The sequence below is a fragment of the Pituophis catenifer genome, unplaced genomic scaffold (assembly GCF_029215685.1).
Source record: "Pituophis catenifer annectens isolate HBS135680 unplaced genomic scaffold, rPitCat1.0.hap2 SCAF_15, whole genome shotgun sequence".
Classification (NCBI taxonomy): domain Eukaryota; kingdom Metazoa; phylum Chordata; class Lepidosauria; order Squamata; family Colubridae; genus Pituophis; species Pituophis catenifer.
Genome location: NW_027256895.1, coordinates 2,335,751 through 2,361,440, shown reverse-complemented (window position 1 = coordinate 2,361,440; position 25,690 = coordinate 2,335,751). Strand labels below are relative to the sequence as shown.

The 25,690-nt window shown below is 51.8% G+C and overlaps 1 protein-coding gene across 1 annotated transcript in view; it reads right to left on the bottom strand.

The window, feature by feature from the left end:
- DNAH2 (dynein axonemal heavy chain 2) overlaps positions 1–25,690 on the bottom strand; it is a 115,573-nt gene that overhangs the window by 492 nt on the left and 89,391 nt on the right. The window contains 21 exon segments of the mRNA XM_070954337.1: positions 694–768; positions 880–1,056; positions 1,248–1,362; positions 3,267–3,418; positions 5,189–5,417; positions 7,002–7,186; positions 8,207–8,398; positions 10,469–10,659; positions 10,767–10,950; positions 12,967–13,115; positions 14,346–14,532; positions 15,827–15,953; positions 17,147–17,346; positions 19,472–19,616; positions 20,942–21,075; positions 21,203–21,351; positions 21,443–21,593; positions 22,961–23,027; positions 23,169–23,317; positions 23,835–23,960; positions 25,034–25,198. Coding sequence (XP_070810438.1) covers positions 694–768; positions 880–1,056; positions 1,248–1,362; positions 3,267–3,418; positions 5,189–5,417; positions 7,002–7,186; positions 8,207–8,398; positions 10,469–10,659; positions 10,767–10,950; positions 12,967–13,115; positions 14,346–14,532; positions 15,827–15,953; positions 17,147–17,346; positions 19,472–19,616; positions 20,942–21,075; positions 21,203–21,351; positions 21,443–21,593; positions 22,961–23,027; positions 23,169–23,317; positions 23,835–23,960; positions 25,034–25,198 — 3,249 coding nt within the window.

The following is a 25,690-nucleotide window of genomic DNA, read 5'->3' as shown; positions in this document are numbered from 1 at the left end:
AGGGGGAGGGCAAGAGGAGAGGGCACCTGCCCTGCGGGCGGAGGGGTTAAGGGGGCTTACTTGGGGGAGAAGACAGGGAGGGAGGTGCTTACCCTGGGGGAGGGAAAGGGGCACTTAACTTTGGGTGAGAGGAGAAGGTCCATACTTTAGAACCGTAATGGTGAACCTATGGCACATGTGCTGGGAGTGGCGCGCAGAGCCATTTTTCCAGGCACGCAAGCTGTCGGCCAATGCACCTGCAGCTGCGCATGAGCGCCCGCACCACAGCTGGTGTTCGGGCCTCCGGTGTGCCTGCGCGCAATTCGGGGGACAGCCCAGCTGGTCTTCAGAGCGCTCTCATTTGCGCCTGGGTGCAAGAGTACTGGTGCACAGCGCGCGCATGCGCCGATGGTGTTCGTGCACGCACCTGCATGGATGGTACGATTGCGTGCACAGCGTGCAGGGGCGACGTGCATGAAAGCTGTGCACGTATGCGGTTGTCCGCGCAGTGCATGGGGAGGAGCAGTGCATGTTAGTCAGATAGCACGCGCGAAGCACGTACCTGTTCGGCACTCGGTGAGTAAAAGGTTCGTCACCACTGCCTTAGGAGGAGGGGAGGGTCCCATACCAGGAAAGGGGTGCTTGCCTTGGGCGGAGGGGAGGGGGTGCTTATTTGGGGGAGGGGTGCTTAATTTGACAGGAGGGGGTGCTCACCTTAGGGGGGTACACCAGATTGTTGTCGTCCACTGTAGAGACGATGAACTCCCAGCTCAGGGTGTCCACAGAGATCTGCCCCCCCCCACAAAAAAAATGGGTGTCAGGCCTCCGAGGATGGGTGTCGGGCACCCGCCCTGCCCCGTCTGTCCGACCCGCTGCCCTCCCCACTGCGCCCCGCCGTACATTGTTCTGCCGCGCGGCGGCCTGCAAGACAGCCGTCAGGAATCCGGTGGGGAAGGTGAAGCCCGAGAGCCAGAAGAGCACCGGCGGATGGGCCGTCTTCGCCCAGCGGGCAAACTGCTCCACCCGCAGGCCCAGGTCCCGGGTCCAGGCGGCCAGGGGCTTCTGGGAAGAGTAGGCCTGCAGGAGGGGAGTGGCCAGAGTTGAGAAGCGCCAGTCCCCGCAACAGTCGTACTGGGGAGGGGATTGTTTCTCCAGCGAACATACAGGGTCTCCCTGCCTGCGAAGAGGCCGTGGGGCAGAGGAGACTGATCCCCCCCAGGTGGATAAAGGAGGAAGGGGGCGATCACGAGCAGCCAGGAGACCCTCACCCTTTCCCACATGGGGGGCACACGGGCATCAAAAATGCAATTGAAAATCTCTTCCAGATCCGTCGACATAACCACCAGGCCTTGAATGCCTTTCTCCAGCTCCACCAGCGATGAGCTGTAAAGGGGAGGACAAACGGGGGTCAGAATAGGAGTGGGGGGCTCGGGGGGGGGGACACACAGTTTAGGCCTGGGGAGGGCAAGCACACCAAAGCCCATACTCCCCAAAGGAGGAAGAGGAACATGCTCTGCGACGATGGCATTCTACGCATTACGGTTTGTATGAATGTGTGTCGTCGCCGGGGTGGGGGTGGTTATTTTACTAATTTATTAATTTATTATTTTTATTTCTTTTACGTGGTTTTTCTATCCATAATTTAAGACACCTTGAGTGCGAGCAGGCGGCAATTTTCAATTTTCCAAAACAAAACAAATAAAAATAACTACGCACGATCTCTCGGATTCTCTCCCAATTGCCTTTCACACGTTTTCCCATCCTCGGCTTTTTCGCTTCATCATCCGCCTCTCAATTCTACACAGGCAGTCCTCGACTGATGACTGTCTGACATTTCCATTCCATAATCAACATCATCATCCTCTTTTAATGACCCCATAATCCCTTGCGGGGTGGAGTCTGGGCAACTGAATGGAGTTCAGTGTTTACTGGCCGGATGCCTTTCCTGTCGCCAACGCGGAGTTTTGTGCAGCAGATATATTCTCATTGAACCCAGAGAGAGAAATATCAGCCTCTACCTAGGATCGAACTCACAGTCTCTGTGAGGCGAGAGCTCCACCTCTAGGCCACCGCACCACTCATTTCCATTCCACAATGGACCCCCAAATTTCTGATGCTAAGCAAAATAGTTGTTAAGTGACTTTCCCCCCCCGTTTTACCACCTTTCCTGCCACCGTTGTTAAGCGAACCGTTGCAGTTGTTAAGTGAGTCACATGGTCGTTAAGTGAATCCAGCTTCCCCGTGGACTTTGCTTGGCAGAAGGTCGCAAAAAGGGGGAATCACGTGACCACGGGACACTGTGACTGTCATAAATACGAGTCAGTTGCCAAGCGTCTTAATTTGGATCACGTGTTCCTGTAGATGCTGCGACAGGAAGCATCTACAGGATCACTGTAGATCCTAAGATCCACGGTCCTAAGTCACTTTTTTCAGTGCTGCTGTAACTTCAAACGGTCACTAAATGAACTGTAAATTGAGGACAGCCTGTACACTTTTCCCTTCTCTGCCTATTTTTTTTGTCATCCATAGACACTTCCACTTCATCATTCCAAGTATGCTTTTGAATTAAATTTGACTGCAATTAAATTCAAACTGCATTTTAAAATTGCAGCCATTGTTACTCGTAATTCAATGCTGACTGGGGAATTCTGGGAGTTGAAGTCCACCCATCTTAAAAGTTATCCAAATTGAGAATCATGGGTCTAAGTGCTTAAACTATCATAGTTCAACCCAAATAATCCAACATCTAGGATGAAACAGGCCATTCTTCCTTCAGGACACCTGCAGGCAAGTTCTTCCTGGAAGGAACTCCGGTTAGTCCTCGTTTAGTGACAGTTCAAAGTTGCAACGGCACTGAAAAAAGGGACCGATGGCCATTTTTCACACTAACGACCGTTGCAGCATCCCCATGGTCATGTGACTCAGATTTATGACGGTCGCAGCATCCCATAGTCGCGTGATTCCCCCTTTTTGCGACCTTCTGACCAGCAAGGTCAAGGGAGAAGCCGGATTCACTTAACAACCATGCTACTAATTTAACAACTTCACTTAACAACGGTGGCAGGAACGGATGCAAAACGGGGCAAAACGACCACGGTCTCACTTAGCGACAGTAATTTGTGGTCGTAAGTCGAGGACTGTCTCTACTACAATGAATAAAAAGGGGAAAACTTTGATGTTTTGACCCAGGGATGCTCTGTTTTGGATTTGCAAACCGGGGACCTCCCCCACCCCACCCCCACAAACCTCACCACCCCACAGATGAAAGAGTGGGTGGCCCCCTTCACCTGATGACCTGCAGCAGGGAGTTGTAACGCTGGATCTCTTGCAACAGGACCACGTTGAGAGGGGAGGGATCGGTGGAGAGTACCTTGCAGGTCCCCTCGTAGTCGATCTCCTCTGGAATCTTGCTGCGCACGTCGGCAGAGAGCTCCAGGACCTGCATTTATTTATTTTATTTTATTAAAAATAAAATAAAATAAAATGAGTGAAAGGGATGCATAAGAGACCAAGGTGAAGAGAGACCCGTCAAGTCCCTCGTTTTCCACCAGGGGGAGCTGAAGAGAAGAAAAGCAACTAAAACGATTAGGAGGCTGGAGACTAAAACATATAAAGAACGGTTGCAGGAATTGGTTACCTCTCGTTTAACAAAAAGGAGTAAGGAGGGACGTGATAGCGGAGTTTCATTATTTGAGGGGCTGCCCCAAAGATGAGGGGGGGTCCAACCTATTCTCCAAAGCCCCTGAAGGCAGGACAAGAAGCAACGGATGAAAGGAGAGAAACAACCTGGAACAAGGAGGAATTTCCTGATACTGAGGACAATTAACCAGTGGAACAGCTCGCCACTGGAAGTTGTGTATGCTCCATCACTGGAAGGAACTGGACCAGTAGTGGGTTCCAAAATCCGTCGCTACCAGTTCGCTCATCCGTGAGCCTCCCGCCGCCGCCGCTACCAGTTTGCCGATCTGGGTAGAACCGGTAGCAACCCACCACTGAACTGGACAAGCTATTTGTCGGAAATGGGATAGGGTCTCCTGTTTGAGCAAGGGGTTGGACTAGAAGACCTCCAGGGTCCCTTCCGGTTCTGTTCTGACTGGCTGATTTATCAGAGGAGCCAATGTCTTAAAAGGATGCATCAGAGTCCCATTGCCGGCTCAAAACTTTGGATGGCTGCACCATGCAGGGGTTGTCTACATGACCTCAAGGATCCCTTGGCTAAGCAACAGGGATTTCTGAAATCTGCTGCGAAAGGCAGGAAGAAAGGCCAGGCCAAAATAACATGCATTGCTGATGCATACAGGTAGTCCTCGAATCGCGACCGTTCATTTAATGACTGTTTAAAGTTACAGTGTTTCCCCGAAAATAAGACCCTGTCTTATTTTTATTTTTTTTTTGAACCCTGAAATAATCGCTTGGCCTTATTGCCATGCGCTCAAAAGCCCGATTGGGCTTATTATCAGGGGATAATGTCTTATTTGGGGGGAAACGGGGTAGAACGGCACGGAAAAAAGTGACTTATGACCATTTCTCACACTTATGACCGTTGCAGCATTCCCCATGGTCACCTGATCAAAATTCGGCCCCTCGGATGCTGATTCAGATTTATGACGGTTGCAGAGTCTCAGGGCTCACGGGATCCCCTTTTGCGACCTTCTCAACCAGCAAAGTCGACGGGGAAGACGGATTCACTTAACGACCGTCTCATTAACAACTCTACGGATTCACTTAACGACCGTCTCATTAACAACTCTACGGATTCACTTAACAACCGCGGCAAGACAAGTAGTAGAACGGGGCCAAGTTCACTGAACAACTGTCTCGCTTAGCAACCGAAATTGACGGCTCCATCCTGGTCGTAAGTCGAGGACTACCCGCAGAGGAATCCGATCAAAAGAAACAGCCGGACACGAGAGGCGGTTCAAGGAAGTTTTATCGGAGTATTTCAGCGAAGGGGTTCCGTCGGATAAAGGAGTCGGAACCCCGAACAATTCCCAAATACATATTTTATACAGTTATGATTAAGGAAGTTATTAAGGAAGTTATCATAACTGTATAAAATTTGTATTTGTGAATTGTTCGGGGTTCCGACTCCTTTATCCGACGGAACCCCTTCGCTGAAATACTCCGAGAAAACTTCCTCTCGTGTCCGGCTCCGGTTGGCACCTGTGCCAGGTTAAACCCGCTCTGGGCTTGGCGAAGAGGCCCGTACCTTGTCCTCGCGGCTCTGCCCGGCTGCCCCGGTGGGGGTCGTTTGAGGCTGGAGGGAGAGCAGAGTTTCGAAGAGGGTTCGGGCCTCGGTGATCTGCGAGGCCACGTCGGCGTTGGGGTGCTGGCCGAAGGCCTCCGGGGGGTCCATGCCCGGCAGAAGGCTGATGTACTCCTTGTAAGAGGAGAGGTAGCCGTCCTTGGGGATGTAGTAAGTGTCTAACACCGTGAGCCTGCAGGGAGAACCGAGAGAGCGGGTGAGAAGCGTCAGGTACTCAGGTCTCATGCAGGAACAGCTGGCTACTCACTGGGTCTGCTCGAGCTTTTATCGCAAAATAATAATAATAATAATAATAATAATAATAATAATAATAATAATAATAACAACAACAACAACAACAACAACAGCAACAACAACAACAACAACAACAACAGCTTTGTTCATTGAAAGAAAATTGAAAAATGTGGATGGTTATCAAAAGAAGAGTAGGGATCGGGATAGGATAGGATCGGATCAGTGGTGAAATCCAAATTTTTTTACTACCGGTTCTGTGGGCGTGGCTTGGTGGGCGTGGTGTGGTGTGGCTTGGTGGGCGTGGCAGGGGAAGGATACTGCAAAATCTCCATTCCTTCCTCACTCTGGGCCCAGCCTGAGGTGGTATTTGCCGGTTCTCCGAACTACTCAAAATTTCCGCTACCAGTTCGCCAGAACCTGTCAGAACCTGCTGGATTTCACCCCTGGATAGGATAGGATAGGATAGAAAAATAGAATAGAATAGAATAGAATAGAATAGAATAGAATAGAATAGAATAGAATAGAATAGAATAGAATAGAATAGAATAGAATAGAATAGAATAGAAAAACAACAGAACAGAACAGAACAGAATAGAATAGAATAGAATAGAAAAGTAGTATAGAAAAGAATAGAATAGAATAGAAAAAGAGAATAGAATAGAATAGAATAGAAAAAAATAGTATAGAATAGAATAGAATAGAAGAATAGAATAGAATAGAATAGAAAAACAGAACAGAACAGAACAGATTAGAATAGAAAAGTAGTATAGAAAAGAATAGAATAAAAAAAGAATAGAATAGAATAGAATAGAAAAAAATAGTATAGAATAGAATAGAATAGAATAGAATAGAAGAATAGAATAGAATAGAAAAACAGAACAGAACAGAACAGAACAGAACAGAATAGAATAGAAAAGTAGTATAGAAAAGAAAAGAATAGAATAGAAAAAGAGAATAGAATAGAATAGAATAGAATAGAATAGAATAGAATAGAATAGAATAGAATAGAATAGAAGAATAGAATAGAAAAACAGAACAGAACAGAACAGAATAGAATAGAAAAGTAGTATAGAAAAGAATAGAATAGAATAGAATAGAATAGAATAGAATAGAATAGAATAGAATAGAATAGAAGAATAGAATAGAAAAACAGAACAGAACAGAACAGAATAGAATAGAAAAGTAGTATAGAAAAGAATAGAATAGAATAGAATAGAATAGAATAGAATAGAATAGAATAGAATAGAATAGAATAGAATAGAATAACGGAGTTGGAAGGGACCTCGGAGGTCTTCTAGTCCAACCCCCTGCTCAGGCAGCAAACCCTATAACAATGTAACAAGGTCACCCAATAACAAGGTAGCTTGCGCAGAGCGTCCGTGAGAACATCCGGGCGGGTGAGTGGAGGCTCCCGCCGCTGTCATTACCGGTTCCCCCGAACCGGGGCGAACCGGTATAAACCCACCACTGCCGCCAGCCCTTGCAACCTTTCACGCACCCCCCTCCCCACCCCAATGCGTACTTGTAGAAAGGGGCGGCCACGGTTTGATCGCAGAAGTAGTCGTTGATGTAAGTGGTCAGGAGACGCCGGTCCCAGTCGTCCGTCACGTGGCCCCCATAGTTGACCCCGGCGATCAGGTACTTCAATGCATCCCACGGGGTGTCCTCATACTCGTCCAGGTACAGGCTGAGGAGATTCTCGGACACCTGGAGGACAGGTGAGTGTTGACGGGGAGGGGAGGGGGACGACGAAAGCGATCTCGGGCCCAACCCAAGAACGACACCGAAACGTGGTTTTCAATCTTGGCCACTTGAAGACACGTGGACTTCAAACTCCCAGGATGCCCCAGCCAGCAAAGATTTCCCAGAATTCAGCAGGGATAGGACAAGAAGAAAAGTGGCTAGACTGTTCTATCGTATATTTTGGATAGGGTAACTTTCTTAATAGACGGTGGGAATGGGGCAGACGTAATATATCTTGACTTCAGCAAAGTGGGGGGAAAAAAACAGCTGGCTGGAGAATTCTGGGAGTTGAAGTCCACGTATTTTCCCGGTTGAAAAAACACTGACGTAGAACAATCCCAGCGTGATAGACAGAATTTGACCATTAACTCTTCCCACCCTAATCGGCAATTCTTGACTGACAGCGATTTGTTTAGTGACTGTTCCAAGTTACAACGGCACTGAGAAAAGCGACTTAGGATCGTTTTTTTTTTCCACACTGGCGACTCACTGTCGTCAGCGTCCCCGTGTTCACAGGATCAAAATCTAGGTGCCTAGCAACGGGCTCGTATTTATAACGGTGGGGGATGATCCCCCTTTTGCGACCGTCTGACGAGCAACGTTAACGGGGAAGCCGGGTTCACTTAATAGGGATAGGATTAGGATTAGGATTAGTGTTATGGTTAGGAATTAGGATTAGGGTCAGGCCATCAGGCCACCAAGGCAGACCCGATTAGGGTTAGGATTAAGATTAGGATTAAGTTTAGAGTCAGACCATCAGGCCACCAAACCAGAGAGGTTAGGATTAGAGTTGGGGTTAGGGATTAGGGGTCAGGCCATCAGGTCAGACCAGATTAGGATTAGGATTAAGATTAGGATTAGGGTCAGTCCACAAAGCCAGAGCAGAGAGAGTGGAGAGTCCACTGAGCTCATCCTCCCACCTTTCGATGGCTCTCCTGCCCCACCTGCCCCCGTCGCCTCCCTCTCCGGTGATCCCACACACACCTCAAAATCGGAGTCGTTGAAGCCATAGATGATGTTCCAGCCCAGCTGTAGGAACTTCTTGCGTTCCAGCAGGACGCTGTGGAAGAAGCAGAGGGCGAAGAGCAGCTTCTTGTACTTGCTGGGCTTCGTGCAACGGTTGAACTGGGCATCCGTGATCAGCTGGTACAACCGCTTCATGTTCGCCTTCAAGCCCTGCGGGAGACAAGCCACAAAAGCTGGTTCGGGAAGGCTGGTAAAATCCATGAGGGAAACGTTCTAGATTCTTCCAGGGCCAAGAGTTTGGATGGACGAAGAACCGTTGGGCTTGGTTCACGGGTGGGTTTCCGGTTCGCCGTGCGTGTGCCCGGTTCGCGTGCATCCCTGCCTTCCAGACATGCAGCCGGCCTTTCGCGCATGTGCCCAGCCTCAAAAACATGCCTAAATAGGATGGCTTAGAGGCGGGGCAGGTGGGCGGGCCCACTCACAATTTCTGCTACCGGTACGGGCGAATCGATCCGAACCGGCTGAAGACCACCTCTGGCTTGGTTTCCCCCAAACTGGAGAAAGAATGACCATCAGTGCTTGCAAACATTCCACCCAATCATTGCGAGGTTGCGTGTGTTCTGTCCCCGTCTCACACACGCACACAAACAGATAGCCAGGGGTTAAATAAAACTGGCAGACAACAAATTCTTTCGATAAGAGGATTGGCAGCAACCCAGTAGCTGCTTGCCAAGAACTTTACTCATAAAGGGAGGGGTTGTTCCTCCGACAGATAAACCCAAACAAGATACACACAGTTCAAGAATTGTCAAGTCCAGTCCGTATTAAATCCAAGGCAGATAACCTTGTTTCAAAGATACAATGTGACTCGCTAGTAGTTAGTTTTGTCCGTCACAGAGTCTGAATGGCCACCTCACCCCCTTTTATCCCCTGTGGGGTGTGGTCCAGTGATTCAGCTTAATCTCTGGCACACTTCCTTCTCTGCTGTGCGCGCTTGTCTCTCCGACGCTGGCGTGGATCCAGCCAAGACTTATCTCCATCACTGTCCGACTGTGAGGAGATACCTGGCTCCTGGCCAATCTCTTCTCCTACGGGAGACACCTGAGGCATTGCCAGAGAGGAGGGTCCTGGAGAGTTGGCCTGGCCAACTCCTCTCCTTCATGTTCGGAGCCTTCTCCCTCCGATAAGTCGGCCTCGGGGGTCAGAGTCACAACAGCGTGTTTGTGTAGAACAGAAATCTCCAAACTTGGCCACTTGAAGACTTGTGGACTTCAACTCCCAGAATTCCCCAGCCAGCAAGGATTTCCCAGAATTCAGCATGGATAGGACGAGAAGAAAGGTGGCTAAACTACTTTCTCGCCTTTTTTTTTTAATAGGGTAACTTTCTTAATAGACGGTGGGAATGTGGCAGACGTAATATATCTTGACTTCAGCAAAACAGCCGGCTGTTTTGGGGGGAAAACAGCCGGCTGGAGAATTCTGGGACTCGAAGTCCACAAGTCTTGAAAGTTGCCACCCCTGCTTGTCTCCTCCTCTTCTGTTTTGTAGAAAACCGACCTCGCTTGAACTTTCCTACCAAGAGTTGGAAACAGATGTGGGCCACATACGGTAACAACCGGTTCGCCCAGTACCGGAAATGTGAGCGCATGCCATCCATGCATGCGTGCAGTGTCACAAAACACAGCAATTCACTCACGTGCACCGCATCAAAAAACACAGCGATATAGGACGGGATTGCATCCAGGCAGGTGACTATCGGTTCACTCGAACCGGTCTAAACCGGTAGCAGCCCACCATTGATTGGAAACTGACCGCTTAGACCAGGGGTGTCAAACTCAATTTCAATGACGGCCGCATCAGGGCTGTGTTTGACCTCGGGGGTTGGGGAGGGTGTGGCCGACTGGGTGGGTGTGGCCGACTGGGTGGGCGTGACCAGCTTGACGCCACCCCCCCAAACTGCTGGCATGTTTTCTCTTCGCATTGGGTAGACCGGGCGGAAGTCAGGGATAGCCCCGCGGGCCGGATCCGACCACATTGCGGGGCCGGATCCGACCACATTGCGGGGCCGGATCCGACCACATCGCGGGGCCGGATCCGACCACATCGTGGGGCAGGATCCGACCACATCGTGGGCCAGACGCGGCTCGTGGGCCTTGTGTTTGACACCCCTGGCTTAGACCGAGAGAAGGCAAAACCGTAAAGTGTTACTTGCAGGGATACGGCACATTTGGGGCTAGCTTGGGAGAGCCTTGCCCCCCTCTCTGGGGGTTCTCCACTTACCGTGGGGGGCTCCGTTGTCATCTTGATGCCCGCCTGCAGGATCGAGATGGGGAATTCCGGGTGGGGGCTGGAACTTAGCCACAGGCGGAAGGAAGGATGCGGCTCTTCGACCTGCAGCTGTTCCACCAGTTTGTCCAGCTGTGGCATCCAGGATAGAGACAGGTGGCAGTTGGCTAGGAAAACCCAGTTACCTGTGGAGGGAAAGGCCCAGGAAGACTCACCAAGGCTTCCGGATTTAGGAGTGATGAAGATGAAGTTGCCGCTCCAGGTTAGGGAGGTGGAAGGGCTTGGCACTCACCCTGGTGGACCCCGTCCTTAATCATACGTGTGGCAATGGGTGCCTGGCCCTGACCCAAGGACAGGGCGTGGAAACGTTGAGCCATGCCCGACTGCTCGGCCAGCTGAAGCAAAGAAGAGGTGGGGTCGACGCCTGGAGACAGGACGAAGATCAGGGGGGTCTTTGTGGTGGAGTCGTCCACCACCTGCAAGCAGAAAGCAGGAAAGGATAAGATTAACATAGTTTAACAGAATGAGAAGGGACCTTATAGGTCAGTGATGGCAAACCTTTTTGCCATCGCGTGCCAGGAAGGTGGGGGGCAGGAGCCCACACCCATAATTCTATGTGCCCTGCCCCACCCCCGCTTCTGGCACACGATGGCCCACTAGGCCTGTTTTTCTTTCTCACCTGGCTCCAGATCCTCTCTATGCATCTGGGGAGGACTAAAACAGCCTTCCCCACTCCCTCGGAGGTCCTCCGGAGGCCCAAAAGGGCCCGTTTTCCAACTTTCGGTTAGACAGGAAGTGACTTTTTTGCTGTCCCCAGCCTCCAGAGTCTCCTAGAGAGGCTAAGAGCTGAGCCGGCGTGCCAGGCAACATGGTTCCACGTGCCACCTGTGGCACGCGTGCCATAGGTTCGCCATCACGGTTATAGGTCATCTAGTCCAACCCCCCTCTGCCCAAGTACCATCCCCGACAAATGGCCATCCAATCTCCCCTTCCAGTGATGAAGCTCCCACAACTTCTGAAGGCAGCTTCTGTCCCGTGGGTTGATTCTTCCAACATTGGTGGGGCTGCCCCAAAGAAGAGGGGGATGGGGTCCCCCTATTCCCCAAAGCACCAGAAGGCAGACAAGATAAGAAGCAACGGAAGGAAACTAACCAAGGAGAGAAGCAATCTGGCATTAAGCAGGAATTTCCTTAACAGTGAGGACAATTAACCAGTGGAACTCCTTGCCACCAGATATCGTGGGTGCTGCTCCATCCCTGGAGGTTTTTAAGAAGAGACTGGACAGTCATTTGACTGGAATAGTGTATATTCTCCTGCTTGAGCAGAGGGCTGGGCTAGATGACCTCCAAGGTCCCTTCTAACTCTGTTATTCTGTTAGTCTAATGAAGAGAAGGACCAGGGACGACATGATAGCAGAATTCCAGTATTTGAGGGGCTGCCTCAAAGAAGAGGGGGTCCCCCTATCCTCCAAAGCCCCCGAAGGCAGGACAAGGAGCAAGGGATGGAAACTAATCAAGGAGAGGAGCAATCTCGAACTAAGGAGGAATTTCCTTAACGGTGAGGACAATAAACCAGTGGAACTCCTTGCCACCAGAAATTGTGGGGGCCGTTTGGGCAGGGGGGTTGACTAGAAGACCTCCAAGGTCCCTTCCAGTCCTATTCTGATTGATTGATTGATTGAGATGGGCAGAAAACGCAGCAGCTGTTCACTTCACCAAGAGAAGCAAAAGAAAGAAAGAAAAGGAGGGATCAAGCGAGGAATTAACCTGGAATCACTACGTAAACACCAGAAGGATAAATCTGATCGATCCCTGAAGGCCTTTGAGCCTGATCTGGTCTTTCCCAGGCAAAAGATGCCAGACTGGGAAGATTCCTGTACTCTAGGCAGCGAACAACAAAGTACAAGCAGTCCTCGAATTACGACCGCAACGGAGCCCAAAATGTCCATGTTGCTAAGCGAGACAGTTCTCGAGCGAGCTTTGCCGCCTTTTCCGACCTTTCATTGACGCAGTCATTAAATGAATCACTGCTGTTGTTAATTGAGCCACACAGTTGTGTTAAGCAAATCTGGCTCGCTAGAAGGTCGCAAAAAAGGGAATTGTGTGACCCCGGGACGCTGTGACCGTCATAAATACGAGCCGGTCGCTAACCGTCCGAATTTTGATCACGTGACCACAGGGATGCTGAAACGGTTATTAAGTGTGGACAATGGACATTAGGGCCTCTTTTTCGGCGCCGTTTGTAACTTCGGATGGTCAGTAAACAAAAAATTGTACTAACAATTTTTCGTTTACTGACCATCCGAAGTTACAAACGGCGCCGAAAAAGAGGCCCTAATGTCCATTGCTACCTGTAGCGAAATTGGAACCGTGCCACACGGGGGAAAATATTAGGGGGGAGGTGTGGGGGTCATCTCTGCAACCGAAACCCGAAGGGAGTTGGGGAAGCCGCCCCACGTCTCTCCACTAGCAGGGGAGGGACCCCTCGCTCACCGACTTCATGTTCAGCACGGGGGGCTCGATAAACTGGGAGCCCAGGTTGGAGACGATGAAGGCCGTGACGCAGAAGGCTACCCGGTCCGGCCGCAGAGACCGGACAACCAACATCCGCTGCATTTGGTTGCAGGAGTTTTCCCACTCGCCTGGAAAAGGGGAGGAGAAAGGGGGCAAGAAGAGAGGGTTAGTGGCCGGGGTGGGATTCAAAAATTTCCCTGCCCGGTTGCTGGGTGGGCGTGGCCTACTCAGCCTCCTGCACCACGGCGGGGCTTGGGGGAGGTGTTTCTGCCCTCCCCAAGCTCCGGAGGTTTTCCTTGAGCCTCCAGAAGGACGAAAATGACCTCTCCGGATTCCGGAGTTTGCAGAGAGGAGGAGGAGGAGATGGAGCAGGAGGAGGAGGAAGCAGAGGAGGAGGAGGAGAAGGTGGTGGAGGAGGAGGAGCAGGAGGAGAAGGGGAGGAGGAAGAGCAGGAGGAGGAGAAGGGGAGGAGGAAGAGCAGGAGGAGGAGAAGGGGAGGAGGAGGAGGAGACAGAAGAGAAAGGGAGGAGGAGGGGGGAGGAGGAGGAGCAGGAGAAGGAGGGGAGGAGGAGCAGGAGGAGGGGAAGGAGGAGGAGACAGAGGGGAAGGGGGAGGAGGAGGAGACAGAAGAGAAGGGGAGGAGGAAGAGGAGAAGGGGAGGAGGAGGGGGGAGGAGGAGGGAAGGAAGAGAAGAGGAGGAGGAGAAGAGGAGGAGGTGGAGGAGGAGGAGCAGGAGCAGGAGGAAGAGGAGGAGAAGGAGAGGAGGAGGAAGAGAAGAGGAGGAGAAGGTGGAGGAGGAGGAGCAGGAGGAGGAGAAGGGGAGGAGGAAGAGCAGGAGGAGGAGAAGGAGGAGGAAGAGAAGGGGAGGAGCAGGAGACAGAGGAGAAGGGAAGGAGGAGAAGGGGAGGAGCAGGAGAAGGTGGGAGGAGCAGCAGGAGGAGGAGGAGACAGAGGAGGAGAAGGAGGAAGAGGAGGAAGACTGTGGGGTTCTTGGTGATCCCCGAGTTTGACTGTTTTCTTGCAGACGTTTCATGACCCAACTAGGGAACGTCATCAATGCTGGAAGGTCGTGAGCTTTGCCTACGTAGCACCGATAACGTTCCCTAGTTGGGTCATGAAACGTCTGCAAGAAAACTGACTCGGGGAGCACCAAGAACCCCACAGTCTTCCTCCTCCTCCTCCTCCTCTCTGCACGCCTCCCCAGCTCAGAGACCCCTAAAGGACCCTCCCTACCCCATTTCGACCCTGAGCTCCCAGGATTCCCTTCTGTTTCTATCGCTCCTCCCGCTCCTTAGCACGGGTGGGCGAGCGCCGAAGGTGCCCCGCGTTGGACCAGAGACAGGAAGAATTCGGCAGACCTGGCAGCATGGCCTTCTCCGGCTTGGAGCTGGTGTACCAGAGGTTCCAGTCCCTGGGATACTGTTCGAAGGAGTTCATGATGCCGTGAAAATTGGTCAGCTTGTCCAGCTCCGTCACGTTGTCCCAGTAGATGTCGGAGAGCCAGCTGGTGCAAGGGTTGTCCATCTGTCCTTCCCGGTCCAGCACCTACCAGAAGGACGCAGAGGTGAATCACACCTTGGCAGAAAGGACCTCCGGTCCGGGCGAAGCGATTGATTTAGCACGCGGCACAACATACACCGATTTCCAAGCGGTAATAACCCGAGTTGGGTTTCATATCATTTTACCACTGGTTCGCCGCGCACCAAAAATGCGAGCGCGCCCTTTCCACGCATGCGCTTTGCTGGTGTGCACGCAAGCACACGGTTTAGAAAACACGGCTCAATAGGACAGCATAGCAGCCGGGCGGGCGAGAAGATCGTTACAATCGGTACGCCTGAACCGATCCGAACCGGCTGGATACCACCACAGGTAATAGCGATTCCCTTAAATTAAAAACGCGGTAAAATACGGAATGTTTAAAAGGATCTATATTCGGATGACCCCTGTCTGGGCCAGATAGGTTTATTTATATGAGAAAAATCAGACACAGGTAGTCCTCGACTCGCGACTGCCGTTGAGAACCCCCAAATATTATGTCGTTAAGTGAGACAGTTGTTAAGTGAGTCTTGCCCCAATTCACGACCGTTCGTGCCACAGTTGTTCAGTGATACGAAAGCCGGCTGGGTGACTTAGGGCCAATCACCAGGAGACTGGGAGTTCTAGTCCTGCTTACGCATGAAAGCTGGCTGGTTAATTTTGGGCCAATCACCAGGAGACTGGGAGTTCTAGTCCTGCCTTAGGCAGGAAAGCCGGCTGGGTGACTTTGGACCAATCACCAGGAGACTGGGAGTTCTAGTCCCGCCTTGGGCATGAAAGCCAGCTGGGTGATTTTGGGCCAATCACCAGGAGACTGGGAGTTGTAATCCCGCCTTAGGCATGAAAGCCGACTGGCTGACTCTGGGCCAATCACCAGGAGACGGTGAGTTCTAGTCCCGCCTTGGGCATGAAAGCCAGCTGGGTGATTTTGGGCCAATCACCAGGAGACTGGGAGTTCTAGTCCCGCCTTAGGCATGAAAGCTGGCTGGGTGACTCTGGGCCAATCACCAGGCGACTGGAAGTTCTAGTCCTGCCTGAGTTATGAAAGCTGGCTGTGTGGCTCTGGGCCAATCACCAGGCGACTGGGAGTTCTAGTCCCGCCTTAGGCATGAAAGCTGACTGGGTGACTCTGGGCCAATCACCAGGAGACTGGGAGTTCTAGAACCAACGTAGATCATCAGGTAAGTTTACCCGTTTCAGTCACTTAGAGAGTAATCAAGGTGGGATAAAAGATAAAATAAACCAAGAAGCTAAGACAGGGCCGCCTCCCCCAGTGCCCCCCCTACCCCGCTCTGGCACTAACCACTCCGCCCCGCAGGAAGAAGTTGTACTCGTCCATCTTCAAGGTGCCGGACATTTCCAGAATCTTGGCGCACATCTGGAAGCTGAAGAGCAGCTTGTGTCGCTCAAAGAGACCCCGGCAGGTGTACCTGCGGAAAGGAGACACACCTTGGTCAGGATCCCACCTGCCGGGGGACTCGGGGGTCTCACTCCGCAGAGGCCGAACCCCCCCCTCCCGGGGTTCGTGGAAGCAGAAGTCAGAAGCAGGGAGCCATCTTGTCTGGCCATCACACTGACCCCGCCCCTTGCCTCACCAGGAGGACTCCAATGCCCATCAGCCTGCTCCTCCCTGCGAGGGAAAGAGACAGCCTCCCGGCGCCTTCCCCACAAAGCTCCGACTCGCTGCGGAACGTCTCAGCTGCCAACTTGAAGCTGTATATAGCCAGTCCTCGACTTACGATGGGTCACTCAAAGTTACGACGGACCCTACGATCCGGATCATTGACGACAGTTTGCAGCATTCCTGAGGTCATGGAAATGGGTTGGGGGTTTTTTTTGCCGAAAACTGGCAATTATTTCTAGTTTTCAGCCAACGCACGCCCAGAGCAGTCCACCGGCTCGCTTAACGACCACAGGGTTCACTTAACGACCGTTGTTAAAGTCTGAGCTTGCAAGGCGTGTTTGGAAGAGAAGCCGGCTGCTCATCCTCTAATTTCAAGGAAATGGAAGCAGGGAAGTGGGCCATTCAGCCGAAACTTTTTACCGAAATGTTTTAGGTTACGACTTAACGTCCGCAACGGGCAGCCTGCATTATACAGGTTGTCCTCAACTTACAATGGAGCCCAAAATTTATGTTGCTAAGTGAGACATTTGTTAAGTGAGTTTGGCCCCATTTTACGATCTTTCTTGCCATGGTCGTTAAATGAATCCCCGCAGTTGATAAATTAGTCACCCGGTCGTTAAGTGAATCCGGCTTCCCCGTGGACTTTGCTTGTCAGAAGGTCGCAAAAGGGGATCACGTCACACTGCGACCGTCATAAATATGAGTCTGTGGCCTAGTGTCTGAATTTTGATTACGGGGTGTCTGAATTTCGATTAGGGGTGATGCAAACGTTGTCAATGTGGAAAAACGGTCATAAGTCAGTGCCGTTGTAACCGCAAACGGTCACTTAATGAACCGTCGTAAGTCGAGGAGTATCTGTAGTCACAACTCGAGGCTACAGTACGGGCTCATACCACTTTTTCAGTGGGGAGCAGCGGAAGGGCGGATGGGGGTCTTCCGGTTGGTTTGGTGGCGTTCCACGGAACCCCCCGAGGGTGGCGGTCGGAGAGGGCGGCTGACCTATAGACGGCGTAGGTGTGGTACTCGTTGAGGTGTCGGATCCGTTCGTCCAGCTTGTGGCTGCGATGGCTCTTGTTGATGCTGAGGTTGAAGAGGTCGATGTAGGCGTCCAGGGAGAACTGGTACATGGGGTCGATGCGCCCCATGTCGTTGAGCACGAAGAAGAGGATGGAGGCTCTCTGGGCACAGGGCCGGTAGGCCTATATAGGGAACAGCGGAGTGGGTCAGCGTGGGAACAGCCCCAGCTGCTCTTCAGGGAGAGCCCCATATCCCCCTTTAAGGTCTGCAACCTTAAACACTCAAAAGAGCCATTTGGACCCGTTTCCCACAGAAAAGAAAACACCGGGAGCCACAAAAACCCTTCCCATGCCTGACGATTTCTCGAGCGGCCCCAAAACTAGCCTCTGTAGTCGAATTAAACGTTCCGTTTTCTTCTGAAACTTTCCTTTTCTTGGATTTATCCATGGTTGGCCTACCGGGGGTTGAAAAGCTCAATAAATCGTGTGCCGGGCGGGTGTCGCACATTGGCGGTTGTGACGCATATTTCGAGTGACAGGGAGCTGTAGCAGAGGAGTGAAAGAGCCACATGCGGCTCCAGAGCCGCAGGTTGCTGACTCCTGCCCTAGCCCATCTCAGCCTCAGAAAGGGGATCCTGTAGACCGGGGGCGGGGCGGGGTGGATCACCAAACCTGGCCACATTCTTGTGGAAAGTTCAACTCCCAGAATTCCCCAGCCAGCGTTTACCAGCGTTGCATTTTTTGATAGGGTAACTTTAATAGACGGTGGGTCTGCGGTCGACGTAATATATCTTGATTTCAGCAAAGTCAGGGGGGGGGAGGAAATTGCTGGCTGACGAATTCTGGGAATTGAAGTCCATCGGTCTTATAGTGGCCACGTTTTCTTTAGAGCACGGGTGTGAAACTCGCGGCGTCACGTTGCAGTCACACGATGTTTTTTTTCCCTTCGTGGAACTGGGGTCGGCGTGGACTGCACGTGACGCATGTGGCCCTCGGGCCACCAATTTGACACCCCTGCTTTAGAGTGAGGTTTTCAAACCTGGGATCCTTTTTAAGGCATGTGGACTTCAACTCCCTGAATTCCCTGGCACTCCTGCATTCCTTTCGATGTGTATACCCACCGATGTGCTTATTCTCTTATAATCCCTTCCTCTGCAATCGCTCCACTATTGTTGTGGCCCGTCAGCAGCCTGTGCAGCTAGTAGCTGATTCTGACAGTGAGGAGGCCGGTGTGGTGCTGCGCCAGCAGCCTGTGCAGCTGGCGCTCGAGTCGGACAGTGAGGAGGCTGGTGAAGATGTGGTGCCAGAGGCGGGGATTCAGCCAGGACCTTCAGAAGCTTCCATGGGTGAAGAGGATGAAGAGGAGGAGCCTCTTCTCGATGCACGGGCGCGCAGAGCTGCCAAAAGGCAGGAGTGGCTCCTCAGGAGGAGGTCTCCTCGAAAGTAAGGCTTGGGGCTAATTGGCCACGCCCTTAGCCTATTTAAGAAGGAACGCCGACTGAAGCAATTTGCAGGGAACAACTTCGTTCACATACCTTCGTGTCTTGTCTTGCTTATCAGCTTCCTGCAAATTGCTTCTGGGCATTCTGCCAACCACAGTAAGCTTTCAGTTATTATTCTTTGGATTCTTGGCGGCTGTTAATGCCGTTAATTAACAGCCGTTGTTGTCAAAAACTGGTTTATTTAGTAAACTGAGGTTTGAACGGACTTTGTGTGTGCTGCGTTCTTTAGAGGTCCGTAGCTGGGGCAGAACAACTATAGGAAGTGGGGCAGGGGGGGAAGGCATGGCTGGCTGGGGAACTCTGGGAATTGAAGTCCATAGATCTTATAGTGGCCAAGTTTGCTTTAGAACCCGGGTGTGAATCTTGCGGTGTCACGTTGCCATCGCATGACGTATCATGACTTGTTTTCCCTTCACGGAGCTGGGGTGGGCATGGCCTGTGCGTTACGCATGTGGTCCGCGGGCTGCCCAAGTGCAACCTTGGGCACTTTAATTTGACACGTGCTGGCCACGCCCATGCCTGATTTAGCAAAGGGAGAAAAAGTCGCAATACGTCACGTGACGACGCCGTGACGACGTGAGTTTGACACCCTTGCTTTAAGGCACGTGGACTTCAACTCCCAGAATTCCCTGGCACTCCTGCATTCCTTTCGACATGTATACCCGAACGACGTGCTTATTCTCTTACAATCCTTCCTCTGCAATCTCTCCACTGGGGAATTCTAGGAGCTGAAGTCCACCCGTGTTAAAGGGGCTGAGGTTGGAAACTCTGCTGCGTAGAAGAACCCCAGCAAAGTGGGTACTTGCCTCCCGGGCAGTGTCAATCTTGATCTCGGTCATCTCGCTGGTCTCCAGCTGCTCCGTCACTTCCGTGGCGGTCACTTTGGAGGTCTGCAAGGTGTTGACCAGCTGAACATCGTCCAGCAGGGAGCCGGTGGCTTCGTTCAGCAACCTGCGGGCGGGAGGACAAGGAGCTGAGCAACGCGTGGTTCCCGTGCCTCCCTCTGCCGACCGAGCGCCAGCAGCTCCGTCCAGAGGTGAGAAGAACCAGCAGCTGACTCCAAAGCTCGAAAGTCACTGAGTCCTCGACTTGCGACCACAAGGGGGACCAGAATTTCCATTGCTAACGGAGCCACACCCAGTTTTATGACCTTTTTTGCCCATCGCTGCAGTGTTAAGTGAATCCCATGTTTGTTAACTGAATCTCACCCCCACCCCCCCTTGATTTTGCGTGTCGGAAGCCAGTTGTGAGAATTGCAAATGAGGGTCACATGATGCTCCAGGGATGCTCCAACTGTTGTAAATACATTGGAGATTGTTGTGATGATCATTAAGTGCGAGAATCGGTCCTAGATCACTTTTTTTTAAGTGACGTTGTTATTTGGAACGGTCACTAAATGGTTGTAAATCGAGGAGTACCTGTGCTTCTATCTTTGCGGCATCCTTTTATAATTCTGCTGCGGTTTCAGATAGTTGGACACCTCCCCCCACCCCCCATCTCCGCTGCAAAGCCATTCCCATGAAAATCCTTCCCCCCCAAAAAAACGTAGACAGGATTTTGCAACCTTGGCCCTCTCAAGTGGCGTGGACTTCAACGCCCAGAATTCCCCAGCCAGCACAACACTTTCCTACTTAATTGTCAGGCCATCGAGCCCACCTCTTAACGTGTATTAATTTAACTTGTCACGGGTTATTTTTCCCCCCACTTTGCTGAAGTCAAAGATATATTACGTCTACTGCATTCCCACCATCTACTACGAAAAGTTTCTCAATCGAACCCAAGTGATATTTGTTCTTGTCCTATCCGTGCTGAATTCTGGCTGGGGAATCGAAGCCCACCAGTCTTAAAGTTCCCAAGGTTGGATACCCCTGCCGTAAATAGTTATGCCCCCCCACCCCTTGGAGTCTGAATCTGAGGGGGAAGACCAGTCAGAACAGGAGCAGCTTGAGGGGGGCGGCTTCATTGGCTTGGGAGGAAAATGGGGAGGAGCAGACCGAGTCAGGACAGGGCCTTTCAGGATTGGGACGGCTCGTACGCGGGGAGGAAGATGGGGACAAAAGAGGCTAAGCAGTGAACCTGAGAGACAGAGTTCAGGCGATGAGCAAGGACCACCCCCTCCTGATCCCCGAGCACGGAGAGTGGAGAGAAGGCGGGAACAGTGCAAGCTGAGGTTACTCAGGAGGAGAACGCCCCTCCGCTCTTCACAAGGCACACCCGGGGACTGAGCCTTAAGGAGACACTGTGGGGTTAGGGTTAGGGGTAGGGTAAAGTCCCACCTGAGGATCTCGTCTTCCAGCTCCTTCAGCTTCCTCTTGCCGGCCGCAATGTTGAGCACCAGGGAGTCCTTCTGTTCCTCCAGTTCGGGCCGCTCTTTCCGGACCACGATACCCAGCAGCTGGGCCTCCAGGCCCTGAAAGCAGGAGGGCGCCCAGTGGGTCCTCCACCCATCGCCCACCCCTACGACCCTGGAGCCAGTAAAATGGAGGTCCCTCCTGCGGCGCCATCCAGAGGGCACCGTGGGCGAAGCGCCTACCTACCTGCTCCTTGACGGCAAAATTGACGATAGTGGTCTGCGAGGAAGTCTCGGGCGTGTAGTGAGGGTTGGAGAGCTTGGTGGTGAGGTAGAATCGGAAGTCGGGGTGGTACTCCACCTCCTTGTCCCCCAGCCGGATCAGCAGGCGCCCACCTGCCAGACACCGGGAAGTGGGGAGGGTTAGGGGCCGGTCACAGGAGCCCAAAGGGGGAACTCCTGCTCCAAAGGGCTGCCCGGCACTCACCCACTTTGGTGACCGATTTGTTGAGGATGGGGGCGAGGGTGGGGTCCAGTTCCTCCTGCACGTTCTGGAGCAGCACCGGGGAGCCCAGCTGGATGGCCGACTCCAGGATGCGCAGATAGTCGGGCATCTGCAGGTCGATGATCTTCAAGCCCTATTGGGCCAGGGGGGAAAGGAAAGGGTCTGGGTGGGGGTCCGGTGGGGAAGAGGGTCTCTGAGCCAGGGGCCATTTGGGGCCCATCGCTCACTGCTTCCGCCCCCCCAAAGTGTTAGGAGACTCCAGGGACTCACGCAGGGCACTCAGCTGGCAGGAACCGCTAGCACAGTCAAAGGGAGGGAGGGAGGGAGGAAGATGAGAATGAGAATGAGAAAGTGAAAGAGAATGAATGAGAAGAGGGGAAGGAAGGGAAGGAAGGGAGAAGGAAAGAAGGAGATGAGAATGAGAATGAATGAGAAGAAGGGAAGGAAGGAAGGAAAGAAGGAAGGAAGGAAGGAAGGAAGGAAGGAAGGAAGGAAGGAAGGAGAGAGGAAAGGAGGCAGGGTGGTAGTAGATGAGAATGCGAAGGGAGAGACAGAGAAAGGAAGGAAGGAAGAAAAGAAAGAAGGAAGGAAGGAAAGAAGAAAGGAAAGAAGGAAGGAAGGAAAGAAAGAAGGAAGAAAAGGAAGGAAGGAAGAAGAGAGGAAAGGCAGGGTGGTAGTAGATGAGAATGCAAAGGGAGAGACAGAGGAAGGAAGGAAGGAAAGAAAGAAGGAAGGAAGGAAGAAAAGGAAGGAAGGAAGGAAGAAGAGAGGAAAGGCAGGGTGGTAGTAGATGAGAATGTGAAGGGAGAGACAGAGGAAGGAAGGAAGAAAAGAAAGAAGGAAGGAAGGAAAGAAAGAAGGAAGGAAAGAAAGAAGGAAGGAAGAAAAGGAAGAAGAGAGGAAAGGCAGGGTGGAAGTAGATGAGAATGCGAAGGGAGAGACAGAGGAAGGAAGGAAGGAAGAAAAGAAAGAAGGAAGGAAGGAAGAAGAGAGGAAAGGAGGAAGGGAGGAAATAGATGAGAATGAGAAGGGAGAAAGGAAGGAAGGAGATGAGAAAGAGAAGGAATGAGAAGAGGGGAAGGAAGGAAAGAAGGAAGGAAGGAGATGACAATGAGAAAGAATGAGAAGAGGGGAAGGAAGGAAGGAGATGACAATGAGAATATGAATGAGAAAAGGAGAAGGAAGGAAAGGAAGGAAAGGAAGAAAGGAAGGAAGGAAGAAAGGAAAGAAAGAAAGAAAGAAGGAAGAAAAGGAAGGAAGGAAGGAAGGGGAAGAGAGGGGAGGAAGGAGGGAGGAAGTAGATGAGAAGGGAGGGAGGAATGAAGGAGCTGGGATTGAGATGGAAAAAGTGAAGGACTGAATGGAGGAAGGAGATGTGAATGAGAAGGAAGGAAGGAGGGAGGGAGCCAGAGGAATAGAGGGAGGGAGGAGTGGCCCCAGGACGAAGCTCTGCTGTGGGGGTGGGGGGGGGGGAGGGCCAGGTCAAAGGTGGCTCCTCACTTTCTTGGCTTCCATGTTCTTGATCCACTTGGTGGCCTGGCATTGAGGGTCGATCATCAGAGGCCACCTAAGGAAAAAAACCCCAAAAGGCCACCTTAGAACCTCTTCGATTCCTCGGTGAGGAAGGGTCTCCAGATGGACTCATTCAAAGCCCCTTGAAGCCCCTCCCCAACAGGCAGTCAGGCTGGCCGACCCAGAAGGACCTCACCGGTTTCCTCGCGTGACGATAATCCCGTTTTCGGTGGAGAAGTCGTCGGAAGGCAGTCCCTGGATGTTCCAGTTGCGCACCATGGTTGGGTTGGAGAGGAAGCTGTCGCAGGTGAACATGGGCGAGCAAGGCACGTGAAGCTGCCGGATCTGCGGGAGGAAAGCTGTGAGGAACCGAAGAGGGCCGGCAGCACCAGAACAGGGTAAGTCCCGGCCATCTTCGATCCTAGGTAGAGGCAGATATTCCTCTCTCTGGGCCACAATGAGAATGTATCTGCCGAACAAAACTCCTCATCGACAACAGGAAAGGCATCCGGCCAGTAAAACACACTCTGCTAGCTCCATTCAGTTGGGATTATGGGGTTGTTAAAAGATGAGGATGATCTTGTGAATCACGGGGGGCCTTCTTTGAGCACCTGGAACCTCTCCCAGATCCATCCCACGAGGGAAGTCATCACCAGGACGGGAGAAGGATCTGGGTCTCAAAACCCCACCAGATCTTGTTGGAGGAGGAGGAAGAGGAGGAGGAGGACAGGGCAGGTGTGACCAGCGAGATCCAAACGCCCAGAGGAACCTTCTCCAGCGAAGGAGAGGACAACCTCGAGAAGGCCAACTCTGGCCCCGGTGGCCAACCCGGAGAAGAGCAGGAGGTCCCTGTGGGTCTCACCTGCTTCATCCAGATGTGGGAGAGCATCTCATCCCGGTAAATGGACAGGAAGGGCCCCATGTAGGACACAAAGGCTGAGGCGAGGAGACAGTCGCCCACCAGGTAGCCCAGGTCTTCCTCCAGGCCCTGCGGGAAATCGAGAACCGTTCAATTACCTCAGGAGGTCTCCGACCTGTGGACTTCAACTCCCAGAATTCCTCAGCCAGCGTGGAAGGGGAGGGGAGGGGAGGAAAGGGAAGGCAGGGAGAAAGAGAGAGAGAGAGAAAGGAAGAAGGAAGGAAGGAAGATATGGGAAGGAAAGGAAAAGGAAAAAGAAAAGGAAAGGAAAGGAAAGGAAGGGAAGGGAAGGGAAGGGAAGGGAGGGAGAAGAGGAGAAAGGAGAAAGAAAGGAGAAAGAAAGGAGAAAGGGGAAAGGAAAGGAAAGGAAAGGAAAGGAAAGGAAAGGAAAGGAAAGGAAAGGAAAGGAAAGGAAAGGAAAGGAAAGGAGGAAAGGAAAGGAAAGGAAAGGAAAGGAAAGGAAAGGAAAGGAAAGGAAAGGAAAGGAAAGAAAGAAAGGAAGATAGAAAAAGGAGGAAAGAAGAAAAGGAAAGGAAAGGAAAGGAAAGGAAAGGAAAGAAGGAAAGGAAAGGAAAGGAAAGAAAGGAAGGAAGATAGAAAAAGGAGGAAAGAAGGAAAGGAAGATAGAAAAAGGAGGAAAGAAGAAAAGGAAAGGAAAGGAAAGGAAAGGAAAGGAAAGGAAGATAGAAAAAGGAGGAAAGAAGAAAAGGAAAGGAAAGGAAAGGAAAGGAAAGAAGGAAAGGAAAGGAAAGGAAAGAAAGGAAGGAAGATAGAAAAAGGAGGAAAGAAGGAAAGGAAGATAGAAAAAGGAGGAAAGAAGAAAAGGAAAGGAAAGGAAGATAGAAAAACGAGGAAAGAAGAAAAGGAAAGGAAAGGAAAGGAAAGGAAAGGAAGATAGAAAAAGGAGGAAAGAAGGAAAGGAAAGGAAAGGAAAGGAAAGGAAAGGAAAGGAAAGGAAAGGAAAGGAAAGGAAAGGAAAGGAAAGGAAGATAGAAAAAGGAGAAAAGAAGGAAAGGAAAGGAAAGAAAGAAAGGAAAGGAAAGGAAAGGAAAGGAGATGGGAGGGAGGGAGGGAAGGCTGGCTGAGGAATTCTGGGAGCCGAAGTCCAGAGCCCTGAGAGTTCACGTGGGTGAAGGGCTTACCTTGACGGTCTCCTCCCAGCGGATCTTCTCCCCGGCCAGGCCGGAGACCAGCTTGTCAGCCCGGTCGAGTTTGATCTCCATCTCCTCGGACTTCTTGCGCAGCTCCTCCTTCTGCGCCAGCTTCTCCTCGTACTCCTTCTTCAGCATCTCCAGCTTCTCTGCAACCTGGTGGGTGGGAGGCGGAAGAAGTCTCAGGGCTACCCACCGACTCCCTTCCTTCCTTCCTTCCTTTCTCTCTCCTTTCTCCCTCCCTCCCTCTCCTTCCTTCCTTCCTTCCCATCCCTCTTTTCTGCCTCCCTCTCCTTCCTTCCGCTCCTGCCTTCCCCTTCACATCACCCTCTTTTTTCCCATCTCTATTCCTTCCTTCCTTCCTTCTCCTTCGCATCTCCTTCCCTTCTTCCAATCTGTATTCCCTCCTTCCTTCCCATCCTTCTCCTTTTTTCCTTCCTCTCTCCTTCCTTCCTTCCGCTCCTTCTTCCCCTTCATATCACCCTTTTTCCCATCTCTATTCCTTCCTTTCTTCCTTCCTTCTCCTTCGCATCTCCTTCCCTTCTTCCAATCTGTATTCCCTCCTTCCTTCCCATCCTTCTTTTTGCCTCCTTCCTTCCTTCCTTCCTTCCTTCTTTCCTCTCTCCTTTCTGCCTTCCTCTCCTTCCT